Source organism: Eutrema salsugineum, unplaced genomic scaffold (genome assembly GCF_000478725.1).
Source record: "Eutrema salsugineum unplaced genomic scaffold, Eutsalg1_0 scaffold_8, whole genome shotgun sequence".
Classification (NCBI taxonomy): domain Eukaryota; kingdom Viridiplantae; phylum Streptophyta; class Magnoliopsida; order Brassicales; family Brassicaceae; genus Eutrema; species Eutrema salsugineum.
The window spans coordinates 11842692-11855105 of NW_006256414.1; the positions used below are offsets into that span (position 1 = coordinate 11842692).

General features: G+C 38.7%; 1 protein-coding gene across 1 annotated transcript; it reads left to right on the plus strand.

Moving 5' to 3' along the window:
- The first annotated feature begins 6812 nt into the window (after nt 1–6812).
- On the plus strand, nt 6813–8174 carry LOC112088901. Its single transcript, XM_024159310.1, has 4 exons — nt 6813–7510; nt 7591–7643; nt 7691–7855; nt 7960–8174. Exons 1-4 carry the CDS (start codon nt 6813–6815, stop codon nt 8172–8174), a joined length of 1131 nt encoding a protein of 376 aa, XP_024015078.1.
- The last annotated feature ends 4240 nt before the right edge of the window (nt 8175–12414 follow it).

Genomic DNA, 12414 nt, shown 5'->3' on the forward strand with positions numbered 1-12414 from the left:
TTGATCATTCATAGAGAGATCCCTTTGCTGCATTTAACCCACTTGAACACTGATGAGATCATTTTAATCTCATAGCCTCTCCCTAGCCAAGCCAGCTTGTTTAAACATTGCATCATGAGGTTCACCTGATAAAAGCTTAATAAATGTGGAAGAGTTGAGAGAGAGAAGAACTTGTGGAGATTCCTTGCTGAGTTGACATATATCTGAGTATGACTTTGCATTGCATAATTGAGCATGAACTTGAATTCTCATTGTGATCACTTCTCTCAAAAAGAAAATGTGAACTCCCATTGCATACAACCTCTTTCTCTCATTTGCTCTTTTTGCTTGAGGACAAGCAAAGGACAAGTGTGGGGGAGTTGATATGTTCATAATTTGCATCATTTAGGTTGCATAAATCATTCCAAATCATGTTTTATTTCATGCATTTTAGGTCCTTAGGGTTTGTTTTAGAACTTAGGAGATGCATTAGGTCCCAATGAGTCTTTGCATGTTTTGAGTGTCTATCAGGTGAATATGGAGCTGAAAAGATGAATCCAGGAGGTGGAATGGTGAGCAAAGAGTGAAAAAGTGGAAAAATTAGGTCTTGGGAGATTTTCGGCCATTCTCGCTGGCCAGGAAGGTTTCACCGGCCATTTTCATGTACCGCGGGAAGCTTTACCGGCCATTTCCATGTACCGCGAACGAAGTGTATCGGCCAAAATCTCCGGGTTTGAACGAGTCTCAGAAATCGCCTGTCCGGGGAGCCTTCCGGTCCGATTCAGACGGCGGGTCCTTCATAGAAGTTGGAGAGAATTGGAGCACGGTCTCATAGCAAGTGGAATCGTGGAATTCGGACGCGTGAGCAGAGAGATAAGCTAGTCGGAAGGAACCCCTGTCTCGCAGGTATTCCGGACCGAGCAGATCAGTCTTGAAGGATGCGAAGGACGGTGCACTTCCAGGCCGATTCAGTTTCCGGGGCCTTCATGAGAATCAGAGACATTTGAGTCTTCTTTCCAGAACATCCGAGATCAGTCAATTCGGAGCTTTGAGCAGAAAGATACGGTCTCCGGAATGGACACATGTCTAGGCGCCTCCCTCTGGTCGTGTAAATGCGCTTCAAAGATGTGCCCTCCAGGAAACCTTACACTTCCCAAGCACTGAAACTTCCTTCATCAAAGTTGGAGATAAATGAGTCATCTGTCTTCTGCAACCGGAATTACTCAATTCGGACAGGTCTCCAGGAAGTTACACTCTCCGGAATGCGAGATGGTCCAGACAGCCCAGGATGACTAAGTTAAACATGCCGCGATTTCAATGCCACGGTCCACACTTGGCCGTGGCAACTTTTGTGCACCCTCGGCCAATGACACGATATAAATGCCACGGTGTGAGGCTTGACCGTGGCAAACACACACTTGGCTGAGAGGAACTTAGCAACCGTTCGGCGATTGACACGGCCTAAATGCCACGGTGTGAGGCTTGGCCGTGGCAACATCTTGCAACCTTCGGCGATTAGCACGAGCTTAATGCCACGGTCTGGGACTTGACCGTGGCAAATGAACAAGTGGCTGGAGATAACTTCTACACAGTTTCGACTTTTGACACGATCTCAATGCCATGGCCTGAGACTTGGCCGTGGCAAGCATATACTTGGCTGGGAAGGACTTCACATACATGCGGGTTTTGGCACGGTCTGAATGCCACGGTCTGGGGGCTTGACCGTGGCAACCTTTACACATCTTCGGCGTTTGACACGGTTAACTTGCCACGAGTCCCAGATGAAGCTTGATCAGACCGTGGCATCAAAAGGAACCAAGAACAAGAACACAAGTAAAGACTTTGACACGGTCAGGAATGCCACGGTCACACCAAGGATGCACCAGACCGTGGCAAACCCTTCTTTGCCCATCAAGGCCGGGTCAGTACCCGGTTTGTTCCGGGTTGACCCGGTTCGCCCAAGTCTCCTTTATAAGGTTTTTAGACCTAATTTGTAGAAAACACTTAATCTACTTTTAGTCTTTTTTCCCCCTTTTGTGAAAAAACGACTTAATACACTTTGTTTTAGAGAGTTTAAATCGATTTGCAGTTTCTTTCCATCTTGTTCATCATTTCTATTCATCAAAATCAACTTCTAATCATGATTAACACCACATCTTGCAAAGGATCTAGTGTGTTGATCATGATTAGTGAGTAGTTACCTTAATGAGGTTCTAGATGTGTAGGTTAGGGTGCTAAAGTGTTAGATTAGGAGTGTTTAGGGCCAGATTCATTAGTTCATTTCTCTAAACAACTATTCTCTATGCTAGATCCTTGATAATCACTTGAGATCTAGATTCTGGGAATTTCATGCACCAAAAGTGTTTGATGAAATTCCTGAAAGAGTTGTGTTAGAGGTTTAAGTAATTTTTCATCATGGGAATGATTTGTTAAATGCTTGAATGATCATTGAGAACTGTTTATTAATGCATATTGATTCATATTTCACAAATGGGAATTTGGTTTGAAAATGGATTAGTATAGGGGTTAATACCTTCATGAGAGGATTAACATAGATTAGAGTTCTTAATCACTTGAATCATGTCTCATCATTGTCATTAGCATTCCTAGTTTAACACCAAAGCACCCTAACCATCTATCATGTCTAGAATCTCATACCTCCATCATATCTTATTCACACCATTTGTCATTGTCATTAGTCTTTAATCCTGTTTATGTTTATAGTTGTCTCTAGATTAATCAAGACCCACTCTTGTTTGCTTGAATTAAGAACTTGATCATATAGCTTAGTGTCTAACACCACATCTGGATTGATAAACCTCTTTGTGCTACATTGACAAGGGGATTGATAGCCCTGAGACCCTAAAAAGTCTTGTCTATCAGTAAACTATGGCTAAAAACGTTGAGCTTTTGGGAACTCGACGAAAATGTAAGTATTATCTATATGAATATATAACTGTTTTGTCTATATTTATTGTTTGTTTGATCTCTTTTCAAAATTCATTGTATATAGGGTTGCAGAATTAATGCTTCATGTGGTAACCTTGCCTTTCCATATTTTTACCGTGTTGGGACTGAAGGAATGTGGTTTGAATTGTATAAATTTGGCTTGATATCATTTGAATGGAAGAATGAGGGAAGGACAACGAGACACAATTATCAGATCGTTCTCACTACTGAGACAGAAGTCTCAAGCTTACGACCATTGACAATGAATCCTTTTATGAAATTTGTCCCTTTTAGTGAGATATACAGAGTTCCTTACGCTCAGTTGTATCCTGTTGGTAAGATTAAATTATAATATTCGTTTTAGTGTTTTCATCTATAAATTTGTACATATATAAAAAAAAATATATATATGAAGTTCATTTATGATAAAATTTTCTCTCATAATTGATTTGTAGATCTCATTGGTGTGATGGAAAATGTTAGCAACATTGAAACAGAAAATAACCCTGATGGAGAGATTGTTTAGAAAATAACTTTCACCATCACAGATCTCGAGTAAGTTATATTTTCTCTCACGATCACTATGTCTTGGTAACAAAGTTTGTAACTTAAATTGTTTAAATCAAAGGGATGTGAAGTTGAAATGTATCGCATACGGAGAATTTGCCGCTGATATCAAAGAAAGAACCAAATGATTCACTGGTCCTTTTGCGGTTTCTGTTTTAACCGATTGGAGTGTAAATAAAAAAGAAGATATGGACAATCAAGCATTTGTCATTATTATTTTTATTTTGTCCAATATATGTTTTATATTGCATGTATATTTCCTATCAATTATTTTATACATGTAGATGAAATAACTATCCATTCACATGAAGCAATTGGTTTTTCCTGTCTTTTCCTTGATCCTAACACTGATGATGCCCTGATTTTTAAGAGAAAGTAAGTAATCTGAAAATAATAATTGGAGAATTGTATATACAACAGTCTTACAATATGTATATGTCTCTTACACTTCCAGGATTCGAGAGAGGTGGAGCACATTTTAGACACAAGTTGGAACAAGGATAAAAATGCACTTCTAAACCAGATATATATAACAATACTTAATGGAGAAGTGTTCTCTTAATTTCTTTGTATAAGTATTTATATAACTTAAAACTTGCGTGTTAGATCTTATTATTTGTTTTGATATTTCTTTTTATTATATTTTCATCTACAATTTAATTATTCTTTATTATTATTACTAATTATATTTAATAGTTGTTTATTATAATATTACTTAATAGGTACATACAATTTTAAATAATCTAATATACAATTGATATTAATCGATTTAAAATAATAATAAGAAATATTTAGTATTTTTATGATTTATGTTTATACAATATTTTAGTCTCAATTATTGAAAATATAAAAATATAATGATTATATTACAAAAAATTTTAAAATCAAATTATAATGAAATTTGTATGCTAATTGTGTCCGCGCGCCGCGGACAGATACCTAGTATTGATGTAAAAACCGATGAAACTTCAACGTAATCGGACGACCATTAAACTCGTAGTAATTTCGTTGTGAATATTCAGTCGACTATACGAATATTATTTTACGATAATTTTAAAGCATCCCAAACAATATGACATTTTTACGACGATTTGTTATATACGACGATGCTTTTACGATGTTTTTGAAACTTTCATGATAGCTTTTTTATATTAATTTTAAACGGTTTTGACCGTTGGAAAAGGTGTTTTTCTTGTAGTGCAACCTTTAATTAAAAATAAATCATGATTAAATCAAAACGATCCGGTTTTAGAAATTTGATTGAATATAATTCAGTTAAAACTAAAGAAATTTGGGTTTAATCGAGTTAAATCAGGCAAAACTTTTGGGGGAAAAGTTTTCGTAAAAGTTTATAAAACCACCACCTAGATCGGTTTTCTCGTTATGTGTTGAGTTCTATTTGCATGAAGATCAGTCTTTATGGGTCCGGACTGGCTTGCTTGCTAAATTTTCTTGTTATTCTTTTCAGTTGCCTCCAAAAGCCAGAAATGCTCCAGCCCCTGCTGTCAACCCGCCAGTGAATCTAGATCAAGTCATATCCCCTGAGAGAAGTGTTAATGAGAGCAGGAACAATGTGCAAGTTCCAGTGGATGGAAACCACATTGGAGCTAACCCTGCTCAGGTGACAGCTGAAGCTCATGCTGCATTGTTGGTAAGGTTTGGTAACTGATAACACCTGATTTTGACCACTTTTCACCATTGATTTCAAATGCTTTTTCAAAGATTTTACTTTGTTTTAGGAACTTTTATTATGATTTCCATGTATTTGTAGTTTCAAGGTTTTTTTCAGGAAACTTAGGGAATATGATGGCAAAATAGAAAAAATCCACATTTTTAGCTCAAAGTTAGACCGTCAGAACTTCAGCCTCAAATGAAAACTTTCTCACCGTCCGATCCAGCTCAAATTTAGAGACAATCAAGAGGAGACAACCAGCTTTCCATAGCACTTTACATCACAAAGATCCAACGGTACAATCAAAAGATACATGGAGAACAAGTTGACCCAGTTCACCAGTCCCAGAAGACTTTCACCCGCGGCAAAAGCATGTTTTACCTGCCCTGGAAGACTCACCCCCGGTGGACCTTAAGACGAGCCACAAGGCCCAACATCAAAGCCCACTTCACCATTTCTCTTCAGAGAATCCCTAAATGAGACCTGGAAGACCTTAGGACCTATAAATACATTGTTTAGCAGCCCTAAATGGGTGTGTGCTCCTGTAATGAGATTTTGAGCCACCAAACTTTGTTTTTCTAGGGTTAGGCGATGGAGATGGGGATTATTCCCCTGATCCATTGTTCTTCCTCCTTTTTTATCTTATTAATTTTTCTGTTTCATTCTTTTGCATTCTTCTATGTCTTTTATCATTCATTGCATCATGTAGATTTGTCCCAGAGAGTCAAGTTGTTTGAAGATATCGACAAGCATATATATCGATTAGGATTTATATTGTTCTTAGCCATATTATGGATCTTATCTCTTCTAAGTTATTCGTAAAGCATGAGAGTAGATTCATGACCTATTCTCTGAACCTAGGATTGATCAGAGCCACAAGAGTATTGTATCAGATCATCCATACCTAGCTTCAGAAGAACATAGTCGCTATAGGAGTCGAAAGCTACCTATAGAGAAGATGTGAGCAGACGAATTCAATGTTCAATGCATGATCTTAAGTTTAGCATGAGAGCGAGAGTTTATTGCTAGATCTAAGAGATTAATTGATTAAGGTGACGACAGTTGGTTAATCATACATGTGTCTATTCTAGTTCAATGCAGATTCCCAGAAACAGATGAAGATAAATTGCTCGGAAGCTAATTGCAAATGCCACCATACATCGATTAGAGTAAACCAGAGAAGTCTAAATCGCCACCTATGAGGTTAAGAGTCTTTAGTTTGAGTCGATATGTTTTAGATGTTCTTTTAACAATTCATCCTGCATTGCATTTCTTGTGAATATTAGATTATGTTTAGTTTAGGATCTTAACAAAAAAACCCTAAATCTTTTGTTGGTTTATGAGTTTGCTTACTTCCCAGTTTGTTGTTTCTTGCAGATTAGATATCCTCCCTGTGGATCGACACCCTAAGTCCTACAACGTACATCTGTGCACTTGCAGACACTGGGGTTTTATAAACTTAAAACTTTTGGAGGACCAATAGGCTTGTAAAAAACAACCTTAGGCCTGCAAGCCCATCAGTAAACTGCAGGATGAGCTTAACCCGCCAGTGAATGTTCAGCAGCACAATGTGCCACCTCCTACGCTTGTGCACCAGCAGTTTTTGCGGCCTCCAGTGAATGCTTAGCAGCAGTTTGTGCTGCCAATGAATGTGCAGCAGCCATATCCACCTCCGCCGTATCATCAACAGTTTGTGCCACCACAACCTCCGGTGCAGTCTAATGTTATTGCATTAACGTATTACGAGGCAATGAGGCACTTGAAGGACATGAACATGGAATTGTTTGGAGGAAGGTCTGATCTTGTCACTGCTGACAATTGGAGGAAGAAACTGGAGAAGAATTTTGAGACCATGAGATACCCGGAAGGTTACCGAAGGGAGTTAGCAGTTCAGTACGTACAAGATAATACGCTGATTTGGTGGGAAGGTTTGGTCGAAGGATTTCGTGGATGCTATGAGCTGACATGGGATGACTTCAAAGATGAGTTATCTCGTGAGTATTTTCCACCAGAGGCCATGGACCTGATGAAAAGTGCTTTTGAGGATTTGCGCCAAGGAAATCTCAGTGTGAGAGAGTACAAGGAGGAATTAAACAGGTTGAGAAGATTCTCCATAAAGATTTTCACTCAGGCTGATCTGATTCGTCTATTTATGAAATGTTTGAGGTTGGAACTGAAGAATTGTTGTTCGATAAGGAGGTACCTGAGCATGGTTGAGCTAGTGGAAACAGCTGCTATTCAGGAAGTTGGTCTTGAGGAAGAGCTGAAGAAAACCAAGAGTATTCAGGCTCGTAGTAGTGCTCTGCATATTCAGAAGACACAAAAGAGGACTTGGATAGACATGTCTGAAGCATTCCTTCTGAGAATGCCCCGATGTGTAAACGCTGTGAGAAGAGACACTTTGGATGCTGTGGAATAATCAGGTGTTTCAGATGTGGAAGGCATGGACATCTCACTAAGGATTTTGGTGCTCAAGGCAAAGACAGACAGTATTCAGGCTCAAGGGATTTTGGTTCTTTAAAGGTGGGAAGTGTGGGCACTTTGCCAAGGATTGCAAGATAGGTTTTCCCAATCAGCAAGCTCCCGCAGTTCAATATGGACCGTTACCAGAACCACCAGCTAAGAGGCAAGCTGTGGGACCGTTAATGTATGCACTTACAGAGAATGAAAGAACAGAACCTATCGCTGGTACGTTAATGAATTGTTTTCTTTTTGTTAAAGCTGGTCGTGAAGCTTATGAAATTGAGTGAAATGGAAGTTGCGTGCTTAGACATAACTATAAAATTATGTAGGATCGATCTCCGTAGGGGAAGCGATAGCTTACACTATGTTTGACACCGGTGCTACGCATAGTTTCGTGAGCCCGAAGTTGAATAAGTGTTGGACTTTTCCTAGAAAGTTCAAACCAAAGTTAAAAGCAAATGAGACTGCCGGGACTGAACAGGTAAAGTCTATTGGTGTGTTCGAGGATGTGCCAGTCCTGCAGGAAGGAGCGGAGCTTCCATAGAATTTGGTGGAGATGAAGTTGGGCCAATATGACATGATACTTGGAATGGACTGGTTGACGCACTACCAAGTCATTATAGACTGTAAAAGACGCAAGCCTATATACCACGACCAGAAGGAAGGTTAACATTTCAAGGAACCATGACGGATAATGGTGTACTGATAATCTCGATGATTCACGCCAAAAACTTAATGGAGAAAGGATGTGAGGCGTATCTGGAGATGATTTCCATGACCAGAGACGCAGACATTACGGAGAGATTGGAAGATATAGTGGTGGCCAACGAGTATGTGGACATGTTCGAACCATTAACTGGACCGCCACCATCACGAGGAGATGATTTCACTATCAAGATAAAACCAGGGATGGCCCCTGTTTCGAAGTCTGCGTATCAGCTAGCACCAGCTGAAATGGCAGAATTAAAGAAGAAGTTGGAGGACCTTACAGACAAAGGTTTTATCCAACCAAGCAGTTCACCATGGGGAGCACAAGTATTGTTCATGAAGAAGAAGGACGAGAGTTTTCGTATTTGCATAGATTACCGAGGGCTGAATAAGGTGACATTTAAGAACAAGTACCTTTTACCATAAATAAATGAGTTGTTGGACCAAATGCAAGGAGCTTTGTGGTTTTTGAAACTTGATTTAGCATCAGGCTACCATCAGATTCAAATGGCTGAAGAGGATATTAAGAAAATGGCATTATGAACCTCGTATTATGCCATTTGGATTGACAGATGCGCTAGCTGCATTTAAAAAATTGAAGAACAAGCTCTTTCGAGCGTACTTGGACAAGTGTGTGATTGTTTTCATCGATGATATTTTGGTCTACTTAAGAACAGAGGAGAGCATGCTTGGCATCTGCAATTAGTGCTTCAGGAGCTAAGGAAGCATCAACTTTTCACTAAGCTGAGCAAGTGCAGATTTTGGCAGAGAAAGATAGGATTTCTCGATTATGTTATATCAGAAGAAGGGGTAGCAGTAAATCCAGAAAAGATTGCTGTATGTGATGGAATGGCCTGTTCCTAAAAATGTTATAGAGGTCTGTAGCTTTTAGGGACTAGCTGGATATTACCGCAGATTTGTGCTGGAATTTGTGAGGTTGACAAAGCCATTGTCAATTTTGAATAGACAGAGGCTCAGAATAAAATTTGTGAGGAGTTGAAGAAGCGTCTGATTGAAACTTCAATACTGGTACTTCCAAGGACAGGAATACCATATGAATTCTACACTGATGCCTGCGAAACGGGATAGGTAGTGTGCTTATGCAAGAGGGGAAAGTCAAAGCATATGCCTCGAGACAGTTGCAAAAGCCCGAATTGAATTATCCCACTCATGATTTGGAGTTATCAGCAATTTTGTTTGCTTTCAAAATCTGGCGTGCTTATTTGTACGGAAAGAAGGTTCAAATATACACAGATAACCAGAGATTAAAACATGTTTTCACCCAGAGTGATTTGAATTTGAGGCAGCGAAGATGAATTGAGTTGTTAGCAGATTATGATTTGGATATTGCCTATCGCCCGGAAAAGATCAATCAAGTGGCATACGCTCCGTCGCAGAGGAGATGTTGTTAAGGAAACGAAAATGGAGAATTTAACCGTAACCTTAGCAAGACAGAAGTGGAAGAAAATTTTACGGGGCTAGAGGCATTGGAAAATGCGGATCTACTGTAGAAAATTAGCCAGAAGCAGATAAATGATAATGCTTTAAAGGAAATGGTCGAGAAGCAAGTGGTTAGGTACCACACCGCAGAAAATGGATCCTATATGTACAAGAATCGAGTTTGTGTCCGAACGATGAGGAGTTGAGGAAAAAATGTTGAGCTAGGCTCATAACTTGAAATTATCTATTCATCCCGATGGTACCAAGATGTATCAAGATCTGAAAAGATACTATCATTGGGGAGGAATGAAGAATGACATATAGAATTGGATCTCTTAGTGCGCAACATGCAAGGAGGTAAATGCAGAATGCATGGTCCCTAGTGGACTACTTAAGAGCTTACCATTACCAGAATGCAAATTTGGGTAATTGTGGATCGTCTGACTAAATCTTCTCATTTTGTGCCAATACAAAAAACTGATGGAGCAAAAATTTTGGCGCAAAAATATTTAGATGGGATTGTGAGGCTACATGGAGTTCCGGTCAGTATTGTCTCGGATAGAGATGCAAAATTCAAGGCTGTGTTATGGAAATTATTTCAGAAAGCGCTAGGGACAAAAGTGCATTTGAGTACGGCTTATAACCCCCAAACTGATGGTCAATTGGAAAGGATGATTCAGACCTTGGAAGACTTACTAAGATCTTGTGTTCTTGACTGGGAAGGAAATTGGGGAAAGTATCTTCCGTTAGCGACATTTTTTACAATAACAGTTATCATGCTAGCATCAAAATGGCTCCGTACGAATGACTGTATGGAAGACCATGCCGTACAACCCACTGCTGGACCAGTGTGGGAGAAATAGGGGAAATGAATCCTGAATTGGCAACGATGCCGCCGAGCAGGTGGAGTTGCTTAAGTCAAGGATAAAAGAGGCTCATGATCGCCAGAAGAGTTATGCAGATATGCGCCAGATTGAATTGTCATTTGAAGTAGGAGATGAAGTGTACCTGAAGCTGAGAGTCTTCAGAGGAAATGAGAGGCACCAGAAGCTGAAATAGCTTAAGCCAAGGTATATGGGACCATATCCTATAGTCGAAAGAATTGGAGAAGTAGCATATTCACTACAAATGCCTCAGGAGTTGTATGAACTTCATGATGTTTTGCACAATTCGCTACTTAGGAAGGTAGTAAGAGAACCAGAGTTCATTTTGCCTAATCTGCCAATCGACTTAAAAGGGAATTAGGTTGATGGTAAGAAGACCAAGATAGTAACAATTAGATGGGTAAGAGATAGAATGAGGTGATCGACCTAAGAAATGGCACAATGGTTCGATTATTGTTTGCTGGGGTTCTATCCTAAAAGAAAAGATCATCCACATCTCTTGGTGGTAGAGGCGAACTACATGAAATGTCTTTGTATGAAGATTATGATCTTGATGGCTACGAGGAGTAGTCCGAAGTTGTGTGCTTTTGGGATGAGTTTTTCTTAATCTTCATTTTAATTTCAGTATTTCTTTTAAATTCTTCTTCATAATATTATTCAGTTTTACTTTTAAGTTTGAGTTATGAATTTTTAATTGCAAGACTTTAGTTTTATTAAATGAATAGGAGTATTATTTAAAAGTGTGGTTATTTAATTAATAAAGACAGTAAACCGATTTAAAATCAAAAGTCAATATTGCGGTTCAGGGGTCGGGGGGTTCACACACACAATAAAAACAAAACAACACATTTTTCTGAAGAAAACTTAGTCTTCCTTTTATTACATAATTGGAAGTACAAAAAATGGGAAAAGCAACTAAGGGCGCGTCTCAATTTTCTCGAAACGTGGTAACATTTCTATTATTAAACAATTTAAAAATGAAATAGAGAAGCACTTAAGAGTTTGGTTTGTATCGGTTTAGCTTTTGACCGATCGTGTAGACACATCAGGCTAATACTCAAGCGCACCTAGAGCCCCGTCCTTATGAGCTTAATAAGTCATTAAACGGAATGGTCAAACTCATTAATTATGTCCGAGTTAATGCAACACTTGACCACAAAAAAACGTTGTACAAAAAGACGTTGTACTCATTTGAGTAATATAACAAAATCTCTTGTACTCTCATCAATAAAATTTCGATTTTTTCCATCTGATTTTATATTTTCATTACGTATTTCCTTTGAGAAATCTTCATAATTCGAAAACTTTAGATCAAATTAATATTATGAAACCGGATCTTTCATCCAAAGACGGAGGAGAAATCGTGGAGGGAGAGTATTAGAGATAGTTTGGAGAGCACGATGTGTATCTTGCAAACTAAGTATTGTAGGCCATCAAAGCCCGACTATGACATGAACCTGTAAAACTCGAAAGAAAAATTCTCTAGATCTCGATATATTCTTAGCATATTTCCTTATGTATTTAGGAAAGTTTACATTATGTGGGTATTAGCATTATGTTAATGTTACCACTATATATATATATATATATTCTTTCATATCAAAACAACTCAATAATATATTATATTCTATAAGATTTTTCATAGAGCAATCAACAGACTTTGGTGCTATGGGGTTCTATAACCTGATTTGTGGCGGAAATCATTCAGCAACGAGTCAAAGGGGGATACTGGCGGTCATTGGTGCGATTGTA

Bases quoted from the DNA above. Each gene is read 5' to 3' on its own strand.
- LOC112088901 (XM_024159310.1), top strand. From the start codon at position 6,813: ATGAATGTGCAGCAGCCATATCCACCTCCGCCGTATCATCAACAGTTT. The intron at 7,511-7,590 runs GTCTGAAGCATT...TGGAATAATCAG, and splicing joins AAGAGGACTTGGATAGACAT to GTGTTTCAGATGTGGAAGGC. The intron at 7,856-7,959 runs GTACGTTAATGA...AAAATTATGTAG, and splicing joins AAGAACAGAACCTATCGCTG to GATCGATCTCCGTAGGGGAA.